This window comes from Podarcis bocagei, assembly GCF_964188305.1.
Source record: "Podarcis bocagei genome assembly, chromosome: 14".
In the NCBI taxonomy this organism is placed as follows: domain Eukaryota; kingdom Metazoa; phylum Chordata; class Lepidosauria; order Squamata; family Lacertidae; genus Podarcis; species Podarcis bocagei.
In genome coordinates this window covers 28,600,297-28,624,185 of record NC_138139.1, presented here as the reverse complement: position 1 = coordinate 28,624,185, position 23,889 = coordinate 28,600,297, and the positions used below count along the sequence as shown (strand labels likewise).

Here is a 23,889-nt window from a genome sequence, read left to right as displayed (position 1 = left end):
CCAGAAGGCCCTCGGCGCTGGACCTCAACGTCCGGGCAGAATGATGGGGGTGGAGACGCTCCTTCAGGTATACTGGACCGAGGCCGTTTATATTTAAAAAACTGGCTCAGATACAGGACATGACAAATGCACAAACACGAAGCGCTTCTACAAAATCTGGTCCATCTTCCCCACACAATAGTGAGCGAAGGGCACTTTAGGAGCTCCACTGTCCATTCCTTTCTCATTTATACACCTGGGTGTGGCGAAACCCGTTAAGCAGAGCTACAATTTTGCTAGCAGGGCTCAGATCCCGTGTCCTTTTGCTGCAGCTCCTGTGAAGTCTTCCGGTTGGGCACTCCCATCTATGTGCCACTTCCTTCTTCCCTGACACAGCAGCATGGAAGGCTTTCAGCCAAATAGCCCCATGAAGGCTGCTCCCCAACGCCACATGGAAGCTGGTTTCTGGGGTTCAGAACTTGGCCACTTCTTGGAGGTCAGTTCCTTTTGCAGAGCTAAACTTCAGCAAGTGAATCCCTGAGTTGGAGCTGGCACAAAGGAGTGAGCCGCTCTCGAAGGCGGCCAGCGAAGGCAGAGCCCCAGCTCCTTCAAGGCAGGCAGTAGCCACACAGGCTAGGAGAAGAAAGAAAGAGGCAGTCAGTTGGTGTTCGGGGAGAGAATATCTGCCTTTGTCCTCTCTCGGTAGAGGGTCAGGCCAGCTTTGCTTCACATGCCCAACAAAATGTTTGGGTGGGCTGTGCAAACAGCCACCCCAAAAGTGGAAATTCAAACAGGTGAAGTTTGTCACAGCATGGAGATGAGATGGGGTGCTGGAAGACTGGCCAGTCAGGGAACACCCCCCCCCAAAAAAAAAAAATCACACTAGGAATACTGTGTCCAGTTCTAGTCACCTCACCTGACCTTACAAAGGATATTGTAGAACTGGGGGAGGCACAGAAAAGTGTACCCAAAAAGACCAAGGGGGGGGGGGAGAGACTCCCCTGTGAGGAAAGCTTGCAGCGTTTGGGACTTTTTCATTTCAAGAAAAGGCAAGTAAGGGGAGGGCATTATAGAAGTGTGTAACATTGTGCATGGTAAAATTATGCAGGGTTCAGTTATACCCTCCTCTATACCTCATGCAAATCCTCAAGTTCCTTGTTTGGACCCCCCCCCCCCCCGGTCTGCACATTAGGGGTTTTTTTTGTTGGTTCCTTTTTATCAATTTCATTAAGAGTTTTCAACATACTATACAACATACTATACAGCACCCTTACATTACTACAGGCCTTCACTTCTTTAAGTGAAGTGTCTGTGAGAGAACATGTGTTTGCTTCCTTCAAGTTTTACTGATCTAGCAAGGCGGCCCTTGCAGCCAATTCTCCCCCAGCAAGAGGATCTGAGCGCTCTACCTCCAGAGTCCTGGCTCCACACTCTCACTGTGCAGTCATGCGACGAAGTGGCAATGGCCGGGGAGGCCCCGAGGCCCCCAGGGAGGAAGATGCAGGATGCTGTGGTCTGGGAGTGGCCCCAAAACTCTCGCACTCGGCACTTCACCTGCCGCAGGTCCCAGAGCTGGAAGGAAGAGCAAGTGGTGAAGCCATAGCCCTCCCAAATCTCATTCCTGTCTCCGCCACTGAGCTTTCCCTTGTTGCCAAGCTGGAGTGAAAACACACTTCGGTCTCCAACGTCAATCAGAGCGGCAATATTTACCTTTAAAAATTAGATGTTTAAGGTGCCCTTTAGGGACATTCCCCTGCGAGGCAGCTTTTAATGAGTAAAACACAATAAAGTGGTACCTCGGGTTACATACGCTTCAGGTTACAGACTCCGCTAACCCAGAAATAGTGCTTCAGGTTAAGAACTTTGCTTCAGGATGAGAACAGAAATTGTGCTCCGGCGGCGCGGCAGTAGCAGGAGGCCCCATTAGCTAAAGTGGTGCTTCAGGTTAAGAACAGTTTAAGGCTAAGAACGGCCCTCCGGAACGAATTAAGTACTTAACCCGAAGTACCACTGTATATACCTTTGCCTTCTTGTTGTTATTTAAATGAAACGCTTTTTGTGTTGCAAACCATCTTATCAATCAGCAAAAAGCAAGTATTAAGAGAGAGAGGGACAGAATATAAACATTTTCAAAAATTTCTGGGAGCATAAACAGTCATCCATTTAGTAATCCAAATTCATCAGTTTCAGGTTAAGAACAGACCTCCAGAACGAATTAAGTACTTAACCCGAGGTACCACTGTACAACAAAAGGAAAAAGGCACCAGCGCATTGCAAAGTATCACCAATTCAGCAGCAGCAACTCCCTTCCTCAGAGGAAACTCAGCCTTGCCACCCACTTTGGCCTGGCATTGCCAAGCCGTTTTCCCACTGACGGCGTCCACCCTGTCTTTTTAGGTTTGGAAGCCTAAGGGAGGGGACTCTCTCCCTCTCTTTTCACTGATGAGGGCAAGTGTTAAAACAAACAATGACCAGGCCATTGGAAGCTACGCAACAAATTTATACTCTTTGTGCGTCTGGCTCCAACCCTGACACCGGAATCCTCGCCAATGAGCAGGATACTTTTGAGGAAGCAAAGGTGGCTACATTGCGGGTTGTTTTGGAAGTTTGCCGTATCGAGAGACCCTTTACGGAGCCAGAGAGGGAGGCTCGGTGGGGGACTGGGCTAGGAAGATGACCCTTTGGGTCCTGTCTCCCCCTCTCCAGTTCTACGGTTCAAGCTCCCCACCACCACCACCACTGCTCAGAGCTCCCACCTCAGCCCACAGCTGGTGGTGACCTCACCGTGGCCTCACAGCCTTCACCGCCAGAGCCAGTGCTGCCGCTGACACAGTACCGCCCGTCTGAACTGACATCGCAGGACGTCTGGATATGCTGCTTGGCAGGGAAGGCGTGGGCCACACGCAGCTCCCGGCTGTCCCAGATCCTGCCACAAACAAAAGGGGCAGCAATGGGCGCGTGAAAGGGCTGAAGGTGGCCGGCTGGCCCAAAGACATTTTGTCCCACCAAAGCGGCCCAAGAGGTCTGGCTAGAGGCCGCCCACTGCCCTTCAGTCCTGAGCAGCACCAAAACAGATTAAAATGACTGGGATGCAATTTTATTCTCATTTTAAATTTATCTTTCTTCCCCAGTATAACCTCTGGCAATAAATGAAAAAAAAAAGACTTTTGTACAAGCCAGTGAAAGGTTTGGGGCATGTAACAACAACAACCACCACCACCCTTGCAGCCTATGGAGCAGCTCAGTTTGACTTAGTCAGAATAGATGAGCTTTGTTATTGATACCCCAAAAGTGTTTACAGTAGTTCCCTAGTGGGATTTGCCAGTTGGATGCTTGGGGATTTGGATCACACACACAAATATGGAAGATTTTGTTAATTACAAACATAAACTATGGCATTAAAAAAATCAAAACAGATTTTAACCTATGGCTACAGGTAAAAAAAGGGACGCGGGTGGCGCTGTGGGTTAAACCACAGAGCCTAGGACTTGCCGATCAGAAGGTTGGCGGTTCGAATCCCCGCGACGGAGTGAGCTCCCGTTGCTCGGTCCCTGCTCCTGCCAACCTAGCAGTTCAAAAGCACGTCAAAGTGCAAGTAGATAAATAGGTACTGCTCCGGCGGGAAGGTAAACGGCGTTTCCATGCGCTGCTCTGGTTCGCCAGAAGCGGCTTAGTCATGCTGGCAACATGACCCGGAAGCTGTACGCCGGCTCCCTTAGCCAATAAAGCGAGATGAGTGCCACAACCCCAGAGTCGGTCATGACTGGACCTAATGGTCAGGGGTCCCTTTACCTTACAGATAAAAAAAGCTTTTGGATGGGGAGAAGTTCAGCTATAAAGATGTTTTTTATTTGTCTGTATTCCACTGCAGCAAATAAACTGTTTCTATCACTACATCTTGTGGTAGTCCTGGGGCTCAGCTCTGCTACAGAGGAAAGCTTAGCCCCACCAGGTGTACACAGGGAAAGCCCTCCCCCCCCCCGCCAGCACGAGTTTTGGCAAGAACTGGAACGTCTGCTACACCCACCAGCTCCAAGGGCTCCTGTGCCGATGAACCCCGCAGCTCAAATTTCAAAAGCAAAATTTTCAGAAAGTTGGGTTCAGAGCCAGAAATGCTGGATTTGTGCACAATTTGGTCTCCACTCCCATGCGCTCACATACCTAATTGTTTTATCCTCTGATGCTTGGACTATATATGGCTCTCCGGGAACCCAGCACAGATGAGTTACCTGTGGGAGAGAACAATTAATGGGCAGCTCATCTAGCCATATCAGAAAGCGGTCCCCCTGTGTGAGAGGCAGGGAAGGGAAAATCTCCCAGGATGGAAGAAGAAAGGGAAGTTCCCAGGTGAGAGCTGGGAGGAATCACCTTTCTCTGTGTGGGACAAGTTAAGATTTACATGTGAAAGAGGACTTTGTTTTCTTTCTTTCTTTCTTTCTTTCTTTCTTTCTTTCTTTCTTTCTTTCATCTCGCCCTCCCTCCCTCTCTCCCCCTCTCTCTCCCTCCTTTGTTTCTGTTTAGATTGGTTTGTTTTTCTTTATTATAATACATTATGAAAATCGTATTAAAAAATAATAACAAAATAAAGAATCAAACAGAGAGGTACAGCTTCTTGAACCCAAAACAAAATAATCTCCCCTGGGGGAAAAAGGCAGTCTCATATCAGCGTGTGGAGTGAAGAGTGATAACCAAGTTCTAAAGCCTACTCCTTCAAGGTTAAATTACAGAAAGCAGAGGATTTTACGAGCATCTATTGTTTTTAAAACAACCTAGTTTGCGGTCTCAGCAATATCAGCACAGCTCAGAATGCCCTTAGAATTTCAGAGAAGCCCACATGAAATGGGACCAAGCTTTCATCCAGACCACTTTCTGACAAAAGCCAGTCAGACGTATGTAAGAAAGCCCAAAACAGGGAATAAACATCATAACCTCCAACATCTCTCTGATGAAAATAGGGACACCCTATTCTACATCAGGAAGCTTCTCCGGCGTTTGATCTCGCCGCACACATAGATGTTATATACACATCTACATCGGTCACCTTGAGCCAATTACAACCTTTCCGCCAAACCTATCTCACAGGACTGTTGTATAGAAATAATGTGTGAGGGAAGGGATTGTGTACACCTTCCACAGAGAAATAGAATGAAATTATTTTTTAACTGTAAGCTGCCTTGAGTCCCTGTCAGGGGAAAAGGCGGGAAATAATAAAATAATAATAATAATAATAATAATAATAATAATAATAATAATAATAATAAAAAATAAATAAAGAAGAAGAAGAAGAAGAAGAAGAAGAAGAAGAAGAAGAAGAAGAAGAAGAAAAAGAAACTGTGAGAATGATCAGGAACATACCAAGGAGTAAATCCTATTGAACTCAGTGGGACTGAGCTCTGAGCAAAAATGATTTGGATTGCAGTATAAGGCTGCCTAGTTTTTACCCAGTTACCTGAGAGTAAGCTCCGTTGCATTCAGTGGGCAGACAGTGCAAGGCTCTATTTACAATAAAGGAATAAGCACTCCACACCTTTCCTTTCAAAAATTGGTGGCTGCTGAAACATTGCAATTAAATAATTTAAAGTGGATTGGTTACATTTCCTTCAAAATTATAGGAAGGGCTTCATATACCAACTTCACTGTTTCCTTCATTTGGTGCAGGTATTTTATTTTCAGTATAAACTATGGTTACCAGATGTCCCCATTTCCTAGGGAAAGTCCCTGGATTTACATATCTGTCCCCAGACAAAATTTGTCCCCAGAATGTCCTTGGATTTCATTTAATGACCCTGGATTTATATTTTAAGTGTTGTAGATTTATTAGTAGGGAATGAATGTTGCGTGATTGGTTCAACGGAACAAGACACATCATATGGGGACTTCCGGCAAGGCAAAATGGCGGGTGCCATGGCAGTGAGCAGCTCCTGAAGCCAGCCAGAGCCAACTGCGCTACCAGGCTGGCTCCGGGCTGCTGAGACTGCCACTGCCACTGCCAAGGGGGAACCGGGGATGCCCGATGCATCAACTGGGGGAACAACTGACACACACACACACGTGACCCAAATCGAGCCGGGAACGAGAGCACCCAGCCAACTGCCCCGTGGCACTCTGGGGCCAGGAAAACCCCGGAGCCGACGCAGGGAGAAGGAGGAGAAGAGAAGGAAGAGGGAGAGAGAGGAAGGAGAAAAAAGAGGGGAGCCCTGACCTTGCCACGCCGCTGCCACTCAGGAGGAGAGGTAGGAGAGCACTGGGAGGGCTAGCACTCCAAGAGAGCAGGCCAGGGCCCAGAGGAAGGCCGTGCGACAGAGGAGACCACAGAAAAAATATTACTTCTTATTTTTTTTAAAAAACAACTTTTTTTAGAAATAAATGTTATTTTTTTAAAAAAAAATAGTGTCCCTAGATTCTTTGAAAAAAATCTGGTAACCTTAGTATAAACCGAACTCCATTTTTGCGCACACACACACACACACAGAGAGAGAGAGAGAGAGAGAGAGAGAAGTTCCACTTAGCTATAAATGGTTAAGGGGTCACTTTAAAACTGGGCGAGGGATTTGTGCCTTTGGCATCTGTAATAAATAGTATGACTTCTCCCTTCCAAGGTCTTCTGGCACTTACCAGATTTCTGGAAATGGACGCTCTGTGCAAACAGTCCCCTGTCTCTAGGTCCCAGGTGCAGACAGTGTTGTCACGGGAGCCTGTGCAAAGCTGTTGGAAAACTTAACAAGGAAAGAGAGAGTGTGTGAAGAAACCCATCAGGAATCCAGACACAGACTTCTTACTCCAGCAGGAGTCACCGCCTCACCTGGGCTGACAGCCAAGCCAGTGACCACCAGGTCATGCCCTGAGAAGCCCTGGACTGCCCCAGAGCCCCCCTGGAACCCCCACATCAGCACTGTCTTATCGCGGGAAGCGCTGAAGAACCAGTTGGAGGCTGGGAGGCAGGTCACCTGGGGCAGAACAGAAGAGAAGTGGATTCAGACAACCATCCTTTTCCACACAGGTTGTTCAAAAAACACAGAAGCTGCCTCAGACTGTTTTTCCACCTATCGCTGCCTACTCTAACTGGCAGTGGCCACTCTCCCAGGTCTCTGGCAGAAAAAGGGAGAGGGCTGTCCCCCCATGATGATGATGATGATGATGATGATGGATTAATGGGTTATCTTTGTTGTTTTCTTACGCATTTTGTGTTTTGTATATTGTAATTTCTTGTTGTGAACTGCCCTGAGATCTACGGGTATAGGGCTGTATACAAATATAATACGTAAATAAAATAAAATAAAAATAATTTATGATTTATATCCCGCCCATCTGACTGGGTTGCCTCAGCCATCCTGGGCAGCTTGCAACAGTTATAAAACCACAGTAAAACACATAAAAAACTTCCCTAAACAGGGCTGCTTTCGGATGTCTGCTAAAAGTCAGATACAGTGGTACCTCAGGTTACATACACTTCAGGTTACAGACTCCACTAACCCAGAAATAGTACCTCGGGTTAAGAACTTTGCTTCAGGATGAGAACAGAAATCGTGCTCTGGCAGCAGTGAGAGGCCCCATTAGCTAAAGTGGTGCTACAGGTTAAGAAGAGTTTCAGGTTAAGAACAGACCTCCGGAACGAATTAAGTACTTAACCCGAGGTACCACTGTAGTTGTTTACTATTTCTGTGAGAGCCTTTCAACTGGAGACTGAACCTAGCACCTTCTGCACACAAAGCAGCCACCTTCTCACACCCTCCCAGGTGTCCCTGCCCTTTCTTAAGGTTGCATGTCGCTTAGCGCTTGATGGTACATGATGGGGTCCTGGTCTCTGTTGTCTATGCTTGCAAGGGGACGGACAGAAAGAAAACATTTTTGCAGCCAAAATCTGGCGTTTACCTTAGTAACTTCTCGCTCATGACCTAGGAACCTCCTGACCAGGGTGCCACGACGCCAGTTGTACACAACAACAGTCTGGAGAAAGAGAACGTGGGGGAAAGCTTTCATGCAATATTTCAGATTCCTGCAAAAAGTACCACCTACGCAAGGATTCCTGGGAACGGTAGTTTGTTAAGGGCGCTGGGAACTCTCAAAACAACTCTCGGCACCCTTAACAAGCTACAGACCCCATGGCTGTTAAGGTGGAATAGGTGTGCTTTAAAGGTAATGGGTCTGGATGTGGCGTTCCTCTGACGGGAAAACTTTGCGTTAAAATATAGAGTGGGAACGGAGCACAATTTTAAACTGGAAGGGCCTATCAAAACTGAGCTTGTCTGCGACTCCATATATGTCAACCAGCACTAGACAGGGAACTGGTTCAGCTTTTCAGAGGCCTCATTTTTAAATTGAGTTTGCAGCACCATTTGTATGTTCCATTCCTAGCCAACGGACAATAAACCTGTATGCATGTATCATATCTCAGTCGCTCAAGTGCATAGCAGTTGCACCACGATAGCAAATTTCCCCTCAAACAAAAACAGGAAGCGGAGCCTCCAGCATTAACACAAAGCCACCCAAGCAGAATAATAATAATAATAATAATAATAATAATAATAATAATAATAATAATAATAATAATAATAATAATATGCCACTGCTCATCTGACTGGGCGACTCCCAACAAAATATTAAAAACACAATAAAACATCAAACATTAAAAACTTCCTTATACAGGACTGCCTTCAGATGTCTTCTAAAGGTTATATACAGTGGTGCCCCACAAGACGAATGCCTCGCAAGACGGAAAACTCGCTAGACGAAAGAGTTTTCCATTTTGGAGGTGCTTCGCAAAATGAATCTCCTATGGGCTTGCTTCGCAAGACGACAATGTCTTGCGAGTTCCTGCTGGGTTTTTTTTCCCTCCCCCCCTTTTCTAAGCCGCTAAGCCGCTTATCAGCTGATCCGATCAGCAGATAAGCCGCTAAAAGCAGCTAAAAGCCACTAATAGCGCTAAGCCGCTTATCAGCTGATCCGATCAGCAGATAAGCCGCTAATAGCGCTAAGCCGCTTATCAGCTGATCCGATCAGCAGATAAGCCGCTATTAGCGCTAATAGCGCTAATAGCGCCAAGCCGCTTATCAGCTGATCCGATCAGCAAATAAGCCGCTAAAAGCCTCTAAAAGCGCCAATCCGCTAATCCTTCAATGGGCTTGCTTCGCAAGATGAAAAAACCCGCTAGACGAAGAGAATCACAGAACGGATTCTTTTCGTCTTGCGAGGCACCACTGTAGTTACTCATCTCCTTGGCATCTGACAGGAGGGCATTCCACAAGGAGGGTGCCACTACCGAGAAGGCCCTCTGCCTGGCTACCTGTAACTTCACTTCCTGCAGTGAGGGAACCACCAGAAGGCCCTTAGAAATGGACCTCAATGTTGCTCCAGATTCCCAGGGGAAGGTGGACTCTTTGGAGCATCCATGGCATGCTGCCCGCTGAGCTCTGTGCTCCAGCAGCTCCCCTGGGCTGCCTGCCCCTAAAGGCAGCCATCTTGAAAGACCACCAGGGGCCGCAACGTGGCCACAGAGGGAGGCAATGTTCTGCCCAGGCTTTTCTTTCATGAACCTGGCATTAAAAATCAGGGGGGCAGCGATACAGGATTGTGGGGAGGGGGTTGGGGGAGAGAGAGATGGACCCAAGAAGTCCCCACACTCTCTTCCATTTGGGACCAGTGAGATGCTCCTGCCAGCTGCAGCTAGCTGCTCTCCTGCGGGCTACCTTGTCTTTGCCGCCTGACACGCACAGGTCAGTCGTGAGGGACGCCACTGAAGCCACAGCACCACAGTGAGCAGGACACGGCTGCTGAACCACCTTGGCAGGAGGGGGCTCTTCCTCATACCTGTCAGCCCTGCAAAGGAGAAGGCAAACACAAACAGCCAGGAATGATATGAGGCCCTGAAACCCACCTGGGTTTCCTTAACACTAAAGGTAAAGGGATCCCTGACCATTAGGTCCAGTCGTGGCCGATTCTGCGGTTGCGGCGCTCATCTCGCTTTATTAGCCGAGGGAGCCGGCGCACAGCTTCTGGGTCATGTGGCCAGCATGACTACGCCGCTTCTGGCGAACCAGAGCAGTGCACGGAAACGCCGTTTACCTTCCCACTGGAGTGGTCCCTATTTATCTACTTGCACTTTGACGTGCCTTCGAACTGCTAGGTTGGCAGGAGCAGGGACCGAGCAGCGGGGCCTCAACCCGTAGCGGGGATTCAAACCGCCAACCTTCTGATCGGCAAGTCCTAGGCTCTGTGGTTTAACCCACAGCGCCACTCACGTCCTTAACACTAGATCCCGGTTTATGGTAAAGGAGCCCCCTTGCACCCCATGGCAACAACCACTTTCCACTGTGGCAAAGATTTCCCCCCAAGATTTCCCCCCAAATGGAGCCAGGAACTGCTCCGTTGTTTTGTGTTCTACTCAGGTCGTTTCCTGTTTCAGAGTCCGTTCTGGCCAGGAGGGTCCAAAGTTCAAGCCAGAAACTTGGTGGCTACGGAGGGAATGAAATAAAATAATGTCTCAAATTGAATGTAACTGGCCTGCATGAAGGACCCCACGATTTGAAAGCAGAGACCCTGGATGTATTTTTGATACTCATTGAAATCTTTTAATAAAAACATTAAAAAGAAAAGGGAAGACAGCCTAATGCCATATTTTAAACAAGTGTTATGCCAAATTATTCTTACAAATAATAAAGGCTATATTTAAAGAAGAAAGGGACGGGGAGGGGTAGGATGAGAGAGAGAGAGAGAGAGAGAGAGCAAACCTTAATAAGGGGAAGGACTAGGTGGTCAATGAGGAGAAGAGCTATTGAGGGGGTGCCAAGAGAGGGGAGACTGGAGAGTCAGAGCTGAGATGCCCTCTTGATGATGATGATGATGATAATAATAATAATAATAATAATAATAATAATAATAATAATAATAATAATAATAATAATTTATTTATTTATTTATTTATACCCCGCCCATCTGGCTGGGTTTCCCCAGCCACTCTGGGCAGCTCCCAATCGAATAGTAAAAACACAATACAGCATTAAACATTAAAAACTTCCCTAAACAGGGCTGCCTTCAGATGTCTTCTAAAAGTAGGATAGTTGCTTATTTCCTTGACATCTGATGGGAGGGCATTCCACAGGGCAGGCACCACTACCAAGAAGGCCCTCTGAGTCTGAATCCTGGCAAAACAAAGGCACTGTGGATCAGCAGGTTCCCGAGCCCAGACAACTAATCAATTGCCTGCTTTGGATAAGGACCTTCCGCTGCTTCTGGAACAAGTTCCTATTCTGGAGGTGCTCCGAGATCCATCGCTGTGGCTAGAGAGCCAAGTGACCTATGTTATCAACCAGCTTCAGCTGGCAAGACAGCTATGTCTGTTTCTGGACCAGGATAGCCTTGACCATGATCATCCATGCACTGTTATTCTTCAGGCTGGACTGCTGCAGTGTGTTTGGTGTGGGGCTGAGGTTGTCCCAGAAATGCAAAGTGCAGAGATTCAACTGCTCACCGGGGCAGAATAATGCCCTGGCGCTACGACGGCGGTACTGAAAAGAATTGCACTGGCTAAGGAGACTTGAAAGATGACCTCACCCCTTGCTACAACCAACCGGTCACTATGCTCTGCAAGAGAGGACTTGCTGCAGATACCACCTCACCAGGTAATCCTTTCTGCGACCCTTTGGAACTCCCTCCCACTACAGTGCATAAATCAGACAGGCGCTCTCTCTCTTGCCTTTTCTGTGCTCCCTCTTCCAGCAAGCCTTCTAAGTGGACACTTTAAAAAATCATTGCCTGCATAGGACGCCTTTAATTAAGAAACTCCTGGCTCAGAGCGCCAGAGTGGCTCAGCGAGAACTGGCTCCTCCAAGCCTCTTTGGGGTCTCAGGAAGGGGAGGGTCCTTCCCACCGCCTGCTGCTCCTTTTAGCTGGAGGTGCTGGCATGGATTGAACCAGGGACCCTCTGGACGCCCATGGCAGCTGCTCCTCCACCCAGCGAGCTGTGCCTGGCCAGCCCTCTTCCTCTATCATCAGGAAACCTCGCAGGATTGCTGCTAGGAGACAAAATGCCAGGCTGCCCCGCTGGGAGAAGAGCGAGATGAAAAGCCAGCATCTAAATCCACAAAAGCTAAATGCTCTCCCACCAAATCACCACTTTGGTTCCCCCACACACACCCCTTACCTGCGTTTGGAGGCGTTTCGGCTAATTTTGCTCTGCAGTTTCCCCATGATCTCAAAGGCACTTGCCGGACGAAAGCGCTTAGCCTGGCAGAAGGACAGGGAAGGAATTAAAGGAAAGAACTTAGTGCCTTATGTTTACACACATCTCAGCAGCTTCTGATCAAGCCCCTCTCATCTGCTGGCCACCTTCCCAGCCTCCTCCCGCCTCTTAGCTCCAGAAGTATGCCGGTGCAGATGCCAAACCTGTGACAGCATTGCTCTTATCTTCCATTGTTGCTGTTAGGGGGAAAAAATGCTATAAATCAGCAGGAAATGCAGGCCGATGTAAAATTAAAAATAAGGATTATATATAGAAAAGCTATCACATCCATTATAGTTGGCTTAGGGCTGGTCCACCATTCATGCCTATCCCTTGATGGTTTCAGGACTGTGTTGTTCCCTCGGGTAAGGGACACATCATCATCATCATCATCATCATCATCATTATCACCATCATATTTATTTATACATACATACATACATACCCCACACATCTGGCTGGGTTTCCCCAGCACTAATAACAACAACAACAATAACAACAACAATAATAATAAAGCGATAAAACATCAAACATTAAAAACTTCCCTAAACAAGGCTGCCTTCAGATGTCTTCTAAAGGTTTGGTAGTTATTTTTCCTCTTTGACATCTGGTAGAAGGGCGTTCCACAGGACAGATACCACTACCAAGAAGGCCCTCTGCCTGGTTCCCTGTAACCTCACTTCTTGCAGTGAGGGAACCACCAGAAGGCCCTCAGAGCTGGACCTCAGTGTCCGGGCTGAACGATGTGGGTGGAGACGATCCTTCAGGTATACAGCAGAGAGTGGGGAGACTCCAGATCTTCCAGGGGCACGCCATGCCTGGCTAAGGGGACAAAGAAAGCACTGACTCCTATCCGGTCTGCAGAATGATAGCTCTGTCGGTAAAGCATGAGACTTTTCATCTCAGGGCATTGGGTTTGAGCCCCATGTTGGGCAAAAAGTTCCTGCATCGCAGCGGATTTGGCTAGATGACCCTCAGGGTCCCTTCCAATGAAACCATTCTACAATTCTGTGATTAATATTTTTCTGGTTTTTCGAGCAACATATTCACATCCCGAGAGCTTTCTTGCAAGGTCATTTTGTGGAGACAATGCGCAGAAAGAATTTAGGCATTCTTCAGCAGAACAGCCAACTTCTACTTCTTTTTTGGCAATCACTGAATAAGATTGTCTTCCATAAACATGGTTTTAACAGCGAGTCCTTAAGTGACTGTGGAGGCCAATTCTGGATCCACACGTCCTTCCACATTGGGGACATTGGTTTCCGCGTGGGAGTTGATCACAGTGTGGATTACAACACTTGTGACTATTGACTCCACAGCTTCAGGACTGTCAAAAGAGATACCACACAAAAGTAATCAATTTGAGTCATGCGACTCAAATTGGGTCGACCGGACCTATTTTTTTAAAAGCGACATGGACTCAAGTCGCTTCTGGGGCCCCTTCGGATCTGCTAAGCCCACCTGGCTCTGGTCCAGCCCCTCACCCCACCCTGCTGGGTGCAGAGACCCTCCCCGCTGATGAGTTTCCCACCTTCGCAGCTGGGTGGTCTGGCTGGGGGCTCCTGGAGCTTCCAGGGGTCAGTGTCTAAATTGAGAAGTGTGGCTGGGCAGATTGGTGGGGCTAAGTTCCCCTAGGAAGCCCCCCAAGCCTGAAAGCCTGAAAGCCATTAAATCTCTCCTGCCCAATTCGAAGAGGCCTCCTGTGGTTACTCAGTAATAACACGGGGAACATACTCTGTCCATGCTCAGAAGCATATGCCAGAGAAAGTTTAGCCTGCTTAATTTATGAATGTCAGGGCACTGTGAAATGCTCAGGAACAATAATAAAACCATAGTATTAGTAGTAGTAGTAGTAGTACTAGTAGGGCTATTCATTAATTAATAGTGCTTCTGTGGCACAAAATCAGTTGCAAAGCCCCGTCTCCGGAGCGGTTCCCTCCCTGGTGAGGAGCTTTGACTGGGATTAGCAGGGAGATGATCCTCAACCCAGGATAATATTGAGACACAGGCAGCGGTTCTTGCATTAAGATAAACGAATTGGTAGGTGATACACTTGCAGGGGAGAGAGGTGGAGACTCTTCACATGCTCAGAGAGACCCTCGGTCATCGTTCCTGGAGATTTCCCCCTCCCTAAACCAGGAGGTTCCATTTTCTCAAAAGCAAAATGCACGTGTACAGTGGAGGGTTTGTTCTAGCGCTGGAGAGAGCGGGTGGCGCTTTGCACATGCTCAGACCCCTCTTGTTAGTCTGCCTGCTTCCCCAACCCCTCCCGTCCTTACTCGACTCCGGGGGCTGAGTTCTAGTCTAGCCCATGGCAGTTCAGCACCTGAGCCACACGAGCCGGCGGGAGTGTGGCCGCTATTCCTTGGAACTGCTTTGCCGGGTCGAGCCAAGACGCTTGGTGCCTTCCTGCCCCTCGCCGCCGTCTCTCCGCACCCGTCGAACAGCCAGCTAGCTCCTTAGCAGCAAGCGGATATTGCGCCGGTAGACTGCCCCTGCCCGTGGAGGCTCTGGCCGGATGGAGGCGGAAGGGGCGCTCCCCGTCGCTGCTGCTTGCTGCTGCTGCGGGCGGGGCGTCCCCAGGGCAGGGAGGCTCCGACGGCGCGGCCCGCCCACCTGAGCCGCAGCCGCAACAGGTGCCTGGCCCGGCGCGCCCTCCGTCCTTCCTCCCTCTCCGCCATGGCTCAGGCGCCGGGAGCGGGGGAACGCCGCCACCTCGGGGAGACCCCAAGCCCCGGTGAGGGGCGCCCCCAAGCTGGAGGTGTCTGCCCGGAGCACGCCCTGGACCTGTCTTGGTTCTGTTGCACCGAGAGGCGGCTCGTCTGCGCCCAGTGCCCCGTCCAGGGCGGCTGCCGGGACCACCGGGTGCGCCCGTTGGCCGAGGAGGCAGCCGAGAGGAGGGTGAGCCTCGACGGGGAGGGCGCTGCTGGGGACGGGGCGGCTCTATTAGGGGTAATGTGGTAAAGCTCTCTCCCTCTCCACACACATCCCCAGTAGAATTTCCCTGCCGGGTATTTGTAGAATTATTAAGAGTGCATCTGAGCATATGCAAAGTGCACTCCCTTTGCATTGCATCACCACCTCCCAAATGTCAGCAAATGGGAATTTTTGAGCCCCGGTGGAGTTTTGTATTTTAGAGCTGGTGCCAGCCTGGTTTCCAGTGTAAAGTTAGTCAAGAAACTCCTTCCTGGAACTCCCCAGTCCTGTTTTGGGGTGAGCTGGACGGGGGATGCACTCTGCCCATGCTCAGAGGCATAGTTTATTCCCTTTCGCACTGAAAGCACCAGTGTATGGGGAGGGAGGAGATTTCAGCACCCTACTCTTCCCCTCCTCATTTTTTTTTATTTGTTTCAGAACAAAATAGTGGACGAGTGTGAAAAGCTTCAGCTCCAGAGTGCCACAATTGCCAAATTTGCCACAGAGGTGTTGCCAGAGAAGAAGAAGCGCGTTGTGGTAATAATGTAGTCTGGGGAGAATTTGCAGCTGAATTATTAACCCCCTAGTGCACACAACTTTGGGGTCTCCTGCCCCATCCATAACAGCCTCCCCCAACTTGGAGTTCCCAGATATTCCTGGACCACAGCCTCCATCATCCACAGCCAGCAGTGAGCTAGATCAGGGATGATGTGGGTTGTAGTCCAGCAACATCGGAGGACCCAAGGTTGGCAGAGGCTGCTGTGTGATATCCCCCTCTGGTCCAGGAGCCATTTTTTGCAGGTGCAATCTGGTGGGGCTCTTGTGCATTTCGCAACCGCCGAACAGGCAGAAATACACTAGGTCTAGCTTGACCCTCTGCCTGTTGGATTTCCGTCTGCGAACTGCACCTGCTGGATTGTTCCATGTGTTGGGTATTCTGGCAAGCTATGACCCTTATTTGTGAGGTCTGCACTGGCTATCAATCAGGACACATTGAAGGCTTTGGTGCTAACAGGCCCTATACAGGTAAGGATCAGGATACTTGAAATACAGGTGATCTGTGAGAAAGTTCCTCCTTCAAGTTCGTCTGTCCCCCCCCAAAAAAAACCTCCAGTTACCTGCTGTACAGTGACTCAGAGTAGCGCTTTCGGTGTAGCTGTCCCGTTCTGTGAAACAGCATTCCTGTTGAGATACGCCAGCTCTCTGCGCTTTCCGGAAACCATGGGAGATATTTTCGCTCCAACTGGCTTTTCCTGCTGGACGAAACAGTCTCTCTGTCTCAGGTGTTCGTACTGAGTTTGTTTTAAAACCCATTTTCTCCCTCTGCATGTGTGGCGGTGTGTGTGTGTGTGCGTACTGTTTTAAATGTCAATGAGTTGCCTTGAGACATAGTCTTGGATATTATTGGAATTATTATTTAATGTGGTGCAGCTGTTAAAAGGCTTGGCACCCCTGCTAGGAAAAAGGTAGCAACCGTCTCAGGCAGATTCAACCTGTCCCTAACCTTGGTTAACAGGTGGGACTTGGAGAGTTGAGGGGGGTCTCTTCTTAGGGAGCCCCCTCCTACCCTGTAACTGTGACTTAGGGGATGAAACCTGCCTCTGATGAAACCAGATGATTCGGGGTATATGTGGGGCAGGAATTTATGTTTGATTTCTGCCAGAGCCTGGAGACAATGAAGCAGGTGAAGTCCGAAGAGTTGGCAGCTTTCCGCCCTCAAACAGGAATCTGTGGGAGGCTCCTTGTCCCATTTTGGGGGTGGGGGTCTCACCCAGCCAAAGCTGGTTGGAGGGATTCCCCTTGCTGTCCTTGTGGACCTTGCTTGGCGCTTAAGCTGGAGAGCAAATGCAGGAATCCTTAGCAGCAGGGCTGGACCAAGACATTTTATGGCCCCTGAGGCGAACCGCAAAATGACGCGCCCCCCCCCCCACCAGAGAAGAAAGGGGGAGTGAAGTTCTACGTCATGAACCATAGAGGAGTGGTTGCTAAAATTACTGGATTTAGCTGAGATGGCAAAGTCTACAATTTTTTATCAGAGAAAAGTCCTTGTCAACATTTACTAAAGACTCAAAACATCTTACAGACTTTTTGCATGAAAAAGAGCTGATGATATATGGTTTTGAAGACTAGTAAGGTTGGATTGTAGAAAGTGGATTTGTTGGGTATAATCTTGGAGTGGATACGTTGGATATTTTTCATATATAGATGACAGATGAAGATTCGGAAGTTCTCTTTTTTTCTTTTCCCCAGGCCTTTCCCTCCCCTTTCCCTTTCTCCTTTCTCCTTTCTCCTTTCTCCTTTCTCCTTTCTCTGTCTTCCTGTCTGTTTCTCTCTCTCCTTTTCTGGTCTGTGTTTTTATTTAGATTACCATATTTTTCGCTCTATAAGACGCACCAGACCATAAAACGCACCTAGTTTTTGGAAGAGGAAAACAAGAAAAAAATAATTCTGAATCCCAGAAGCCAGGACAGCAAGCGGGACCGCTGCGCAGCGATCCCGCTGGCTGTCCTGGCTTATGGGATAGCCACGCGCAGCCTCTTCCAGTCAAGGGGAGCCTTCATTCCCAGCCCGGGAGAGGCAGAGTGCGGCTAAGGCTCCCCCAAGAGCCGCACTCCCTTTAAAGAGCATGCCCTTCTTCCTCCTTGGGGAAAAGCCCCCAAGAGCCACACACACACTCCACGCGGCTCTTTAAAGGGAGCGCTGAGCAGAGCCTCCCACCTGCATTCGCCCCATAAGATGCACACACATTTCCCCTTACTTTTTAGGAGGGGAAAAGTGTGTCTTATAGAGCTAAAAATACAGTAGCTTTTTGGTACAAAGATATTTGATATTAATTTTTAAAAATCTGCTGCCCCTGTGGATCTTGCCGCCTGAGGTGGCCGCCCCACCTTGCCTCATGAGTGTGCCAGCCCTTAGCAGTGAACAAAGGCAGGGCTCATCTTCTTCTGTATGTTTGAAATGTGTCAGTGAACCACCGGCAGGCTTACGAAAAGGAAAGAAGTTCCTGCAGCCCATTGTCTCTGCATAACCACAGCCTTTGTGGCCTATGACTCCGTTGTGGGAAGTTTCGTTTTCGGGGAGCTCTGCCCTGACGCTCTCCAGCCCATTTTGGTCCATGAGAAAGTCTATCTGGCTTAACATGCAGACATTTCCCAGGCCCCATCCCCACGGCATCTCCAGTTTAAAAGTGGGGTGTCAGAAAGCAGGTGGTTGGGAAAGACCCAGTCCAAAGAGAAGACCTGGTACAGCTCAGTCAGTAGAGCATGAGGCAGTTAATCTCAGGGTTGTGGGTTCAAGTCCTACATTGGGCCAAAGATTACTGCATTGCATGGGGTTAGACTAGATGACCCGCTTGGTCCCTTACAACGCGACAATTCTATGATTGGTGAGGATGGGAATTGTAGTGCTGTTCCCCACACAGGGCTTGGGTTGGCTGGTGTCCCACCCTTATGTCGTGCAGCTTCCCATTTCACCTTGTCCTCCTTTCTCAGACTGTGGCCAGCAGTGCCCGAGAGGTCCTGATCCAGCGCCTGAACCTTGTGAGGAGTGTGTGTGAGAGCGAGGAGCAGCGGCTGCTGGATGTGGCCCACTCAGAGGAGGAGCGTGCCCACCAGAACATCCTCACCCAGCAGGTCCACTGGAATGAATCACTACGGAAACTGGACGCCCTCCGGACTTACATGGTGACCATGATCACCAGCACAGATGATGGTGGCCTAGTGGTAAGCATTGGCGATTGGTCCCAAGTGAGGATCACCCTCATCTTGCAGTTTGCATGTGATCAGTTTATGGGTTTATGGCGAGCTGTGAAATGGACAGAGATATAAATGTTTATCCTCCATTCTTTGGTTCGTAGTCGACAGGCATAAGCAACTTGTGATTTTTGGGAAGCTCCAACAAAAAAAATTACACAAGCATGCCCTTAAAAATGCAGTATCAAAGCAGAAATCAATTTTAAAGCCTGTTTCTTTATTTTAAAGATTGCGTTGAATTATAAAAGGTGAAAGAGCTTAACAAATGCATACCTCCAAAAATAAATATTTCCCCAGAGAAGATTTCAACAGCGATAGAGTTAAACCTTGGATACCCATCAAAAAGTCCCTTCCTGCTTTTTTGTTTATTTGGTTTATTTCATAAATAAAATGATTGCAAAAACAACCTCAAAGCAGTTTACAAAAAGATAAAGTATGAAGATCGAGGGGGGGGGGAGACCAAAATAGTTTCTGACAGTGATTTCAGGCTATGGGAGTAGAATGAAACTGAAGGGTGACACACACACATACCCTGGGTCGGTTGTATGTGATTTCCTCCATGGCAGCTTCCGTTGGCTACACTTAGCCCACCTACCATATCCACATGAACCAAGGTTGGCTATGAAGTGCTTTTAAAATCTGGTTCTAGACCTTGGTTAAGAGCAAGCCCTGCTTCACCTTATCCATGGTTAGCACGGCATGATGGCCAACCATAGCTAAGGCCAGTGGTGGCTGATGCCTGACAGAAATGGAAAGGCAGAAAGCAGGGAGCCCCACAGTGGGCGGAGCCAGAGCAAGGAGGAGGAGGAGCCAGCTCGCTCTAGTTTTGCCCCCTCCCCTCCATCCTTCTGTTCCCTGCTGAGGTCCAAAGAATCAGCACAAAGGCAGAGAGAGCTGGCAGGCAGGGGCCCCTGCCACCCACTGCTAGACTGGATGGGAGAAAGAAGACAGGCAGGCAGGGGCTGACGGACAGGCTGAGGTTGGCAGGGCACCCCCACCCCCCAGTCTGGCTATGGGAAAAGTGGGCAGGGTGGGTGGAAGAAGTGAAGTCATCTGTGGTTAAGGAAAGGGCAATCATAATCAGTCTCTGGCTTCCTGCCTGCTTATATTGAAACTCATCTTGAGATTGAGGTCAAATTGCAAGAGCTAAAAATAAAGCAAAAATGTCATCATGTTGGGCTTTTCTTAAAAAGTTAAAAAGCTGCCATGCTTCAGTTTTTTTAAAAAAACCATTTTTATTGAGTTTTACATCATTTTTAACATAATCACAACAATATAATCACAAAATAAATTTATTTTGTGCCATGCTTCAGTTTATAGGAAGCTACTTTGTACAGTAAAACCTCGGCTCCCAAAGGCCTCTGTTTTGGAACGTTTCGACTCCTGAATGCCAAAAACTCAGAAGTAAACGCTCCACTTTTTGAACGTTTTTTGGAAGCCGAACGTCTGACGCGGCTTCCACTTGAATGCAGGAAGGTCCTTAACCAATCAGAAGCTGAGCCTCAGTTGTTGAACATTTTGGAAGCCAAACAGGCTTCCAGAATGGATTAAGTTCAACAACCGAGGTTTGACTGTACCAGTCCAGGCTTTGTGTCTGTTGAACCCAGTCAGGTGGGCTCTGTCTGGTAGCCCTTCTCTAGGGTCTCTCAGGCCAAGGAGGGTCTTTCCCCTGCCCACCCTCAACTTGAGCCCCCCCCCTTTCACTGCAGGGACCCTAGAGCTGAGCCAGGGTCCCTTTCCACTCTTTCCCTGGGGTTCCCATCCATGGCGTCAAATGGACCTCCATCTATTTAGCAGTGGTAGTTTTCTGTTTTCGTAGAGGTCTTTTTGGTAACTTTCTCTCTCTCTCTTTGTTTCTAGCAGGCAGAGGAGGAAATCTTTGAGAGGTGAGTGAAGGCATCTTTGATTCCTACTTCTACCTCCCCCCACCTCAAAAAAAGCAATAAACAGGAGCATAGGAACATGGCAACAGGCCTGAGGAGCCTGACCAAGGGGCTTCATCCAATCTCAACAAAATATTAACATCACAATAAAACGTCAACCATTAAAAACTTCCCTGTACAGGAGTACCTTCAGATGCCTTTTAAAATCCATATAGTTATTTATCTTATTGACATCTGATGGGAAGCATTCTGCTGGGCAGACACCACTACCGAGAAGGCCCTTTTACTGGTTTCCTGTAACTGGCCTTTTATTCCTACTCTCTGCTTCTTGTTCTTTAACTAACTGCCGAGATGTAAGGCCTGTCCTCCTGTTTCAGGACAGCTGTTTGCTCAGGCCCCTCTGGTGGTTTTGATACCATTCTCTAGATTCCCACCAACACTCTGAAATAACTCTAAAGGGGAGTCAGACACGACTTACTTGTGCAGAAGCCATGCTGATTTACCTTCAGCAAGACCTGTTCTTCCCTATGCTTCCTAATGCTGCCGCTGATAATGATACCAGAACTGGTATCAACTGGCCTGCACTTTTTTTGGATATCTTTAAATGTTTTATATTGTTAGGCTCAACAGCAGTTTCACACTGAGTTGTTTAAGAACTCTTCAGATGGAATCTGTCTAGATTGAATGATTTATTTGTTTTTAATTTGTCTAGGATGTCCTCTCTTGCATCTCTTTGCCTTTCTGCTATCTCAATATCCTTCTCTGTCAGCCCTTTAATTCCCTTCCTACCCAGTGGGTCAGCTGCCTCCCTAGTGGGCTTTCTGCTTCTGGTGTGTTTTTTTTAAATGCTCTAAATGTATTTTGTGCTATTAAAAGCACATTCCTCATTGCCTCCTTCCAGTGTGTGTGTGCAAGTTTGTGTTTCTTTCTGTTCTACTCCTTTGGGCAAGGCTTTTGTCCACAGGCCTGGTGGGAAACCTATTGTTTGCCTCCTTTCTGTTCTTATTTTTATCATGTGTTTTGTGTTTTTTATATTGTAATTACGGTATATGATGTCAACCACGCTGAGATCTATGGGTAGAAGGCAGTCTACAAATTCAATAAATAAAATAAAAATAAATACAGTGGTACCTCGGGTTAAATACTTAATTCATTCCAAAGGTCTGTTCTTAGCCTGAAACTGTTCTTAACCTGAAGCACCACTTTAGCTAATGAGGCCTCCTGCTGCTGCCGCGCCGCCGGAGCACAATTTCTGTTCTCACCCTGAAGCAAAGTTCTTAACCCAAGGTACCATTTATGGGTTAGCAGAGTCTGTAACCTGAAGTGTATGTAACCTGAAGCGTATATAACCCGAGGTACCACTGTACCCTAAAGAGCTAAGGATACTGATATGTATTTTACTGGGAATGAATTGAAAAGTGGTACGTTAAAACTGACCCCAGTTGCTTCTGTTGTGTTGGTTTAGGACAGAGGAAGCTGAAGGAATCCTGAAGCCCCAGGAGTCAGAAAAGCTGGACTTTAACCCATGGTGCCTTCAGAGTCCATTAGTGAGCCGGCTATGGGCCTTAGCTGTTCTCTGTCGGGCCTCAGGTCAGTGTCTTTCCCTTGTGGGGTGGGGGTCGTTATCCAGGCCACCTCCACCTGCCTTCTAGTTTTGCTTTTGCTGCCTTTCAGTCGGCTATGTTCTCAACACCTTTCTGCCGAGTGTGTGGTGACCGGTTTGTTTCTCCACCCAGAACAGATGAAGTCCACGTGGATGAGAAAACAGTCAGCCCCCTCTTGCAGCTCTCGGAGGACAAGAGAACGCTGACCTTCAGCCCCAAGAAAAACAGCAGGCCCGACCCCGGTGGCCCGGCACGGTTTGACCACTGGCCCAATGCTTTGGCCGAAGAATCGTTCTGTTCGGGGGTCCATGCCTGGAGAGTCCGGGTGGCCAAAAGCGGTGCTTACAAGCTGGGCATCTCCTATGGCTCCCTGGAGCGCAAGGGGGCTGGGCCCGAAGCCCGGCTGGGTTGCAACGCTTCCTCCTGGGTCTTCTCCCGCTACGGCACCGAGTTCCAGTTTTCCCACAACGGCCAGCACCAGGCAGTGGAGATGCTCAAGTGCCCGGCTGAGATTGGAGTCTTGGTGGACTTGGATGCTGGAGAGGTGCTGTTTTTTGACCCGGATTCCTGCGCCATTCTGCACATGCACCACGAAGCCTTCGCCGGCCCCATCTACCCAGCCTTGGCCGTGGCAGATCAGAGCCTCTCTCTGATGTGAGGAGAGCCAACACCGCAAGGCTGCAGTTATGTTCACCAAGGTTGTTATTTCCTAAAGCTGAGCGGGGCTGGATCACCTTATATTCCAGCAAGATGAGCACTGTGGTTCTGGCAGGACGATGCCAACTTATGCCAGGAAGCGAGAGAGCTTTGCTCTGGGGCAACTCACGGGCTGTCTCTGGCTCTGCGTTCAGAGCAGATGGGAGCTGCAGTTTGCAGCTAAGTATCTTACCAGAGGAGGCCATGAAGGAGTCAGTGACAAGGGCTGAAAGGCTTGGCTTGGGAGGGACATTCTACCTGCTCCAAGATGGCTATTCTCACCGTTATTTAGCCTTAGCACTGTGTCACCACAAGTCCAGTCAGAAAAGACAATTGTACTGTACTAGTCCCTGAGGGGAAAGGGACAGAGCCGGCGATTAAAAAAAATTATCTGACTAGGAAAACAGAATTCTGCAACCTGTGCAAATGGCACAATGGATGGAGCATGTTGCTGCTTTTTTTTTGAATGTTATAATTATGAATGTAAAGCTACTGTTTAAATACTAGAATTGTGAATTTAAAGCTGCATAATTTAAAGCTACCGTTTTGCGCATTCCCTCCCCCCCCCCGCCCATTTTTGCTGGGAACCTCAGTACAGTTTGCTAAGAATCTCATTCAGTCTTCCTCCAACCGACACCAGCACGTTCGGTGATTTTGGAAACCCCGTTCTCTTCCCACATACTTTCTAGCATACCTTTGTGACCATGAGGGATAGAAACTTGTTTTTCTTCTTAAAATGTGTTATTCTCAGGAAGCTGAACCATGCAGAAAGTTGCATTGGATTTTTCTGCCAGACTGTGGCAAACACACAGCACGGGGCAATAAAATGGGAGATCCTAGAA

At 48.4% G+C, this 23,889-nt stretch overlaps 2 protein-coding genes across 6 annotated transcripts; one reads left to right on the top strand and one right to left on the bottom strand.

Moving 5' to 3' along the window:
* Positions 1-107: 107 nt before the first annotated feature.
* On the bottom strand, positions 108-18,596 carry WDR31 (WD repeat domain 31). Of its 4 annotated transcripts, none has more exons than XM_081171279.1 (10): positions 16,231-18,596; positions 12,119-12,201; positions 9,666-9,795; positions 7,852-7,926; positions 6,782-6,926; positions 6,595-6,695; positions 4,141-4,208; positions 2,764-2,905; positions 1,389-1,551; positions 108-612 (listed from the first exon to the last, which is right to left on the bottom strand). In XM_081171279.1, exons 2-10 carry the CDS (start codon positions 12,163-12,165, stop codon positions 452-454), a joined length of 1,032 nt encoding a protein of 343 aa, XP_081027405.1. In that variant the 5' UTR covers positions 12,166-12,201; positions 16,231-18,596; the 3' UTR covers positions 108-451. The 4 variants fall into 4 exon arrangements, with proteins under 4 accessions (XP_081027405.1, XP_081027407.1, XP_081027404.1 ...); XM_081171281.1 differs by lacking the exon at positions 16,231-18,596 and adding an exon at positions 14,523-14,745; XM_081171278.1 differs by lacking the exon at positions 16,231-18,596 and adding an exon at positions 14,523-14,744 and having other exon boundaries at positions 12,119-13,018.
* BSPRY (B-box and SPRY domain containing) lies at positions 14,842-23,889 on the top strand. 2 transcript variants are annotated; one of them, XM_081171243.1, is made up of 6 exons: positions 14,842-15,097; positions 15,551-15,649; positions 18,604-18,834; positions 20,728-20,750; positions 22,213-22,337; positions 22,489-23,889. In XM_081171243.1, the coding sequence occupies exons 1-6, from the start codon at positions 14,876-14,878 to the stop codon at positions 23,007-23,009; spliced, it is 1,221 nt and encodes a 406-aa protein (XP_081027369.1). In that variant the 5' UTR covers positions 14,842-14,875; the 3' UTR covers positions 23,010-23,889. The 2 variants fall into 2 exon arrangements, with proteins under 2 accessions (XP_081027369.1, XP_081027368.1); XM_081171242.1 differs by having other exon boundaries at positions 14,843-15,097; positions 20,725-20,750.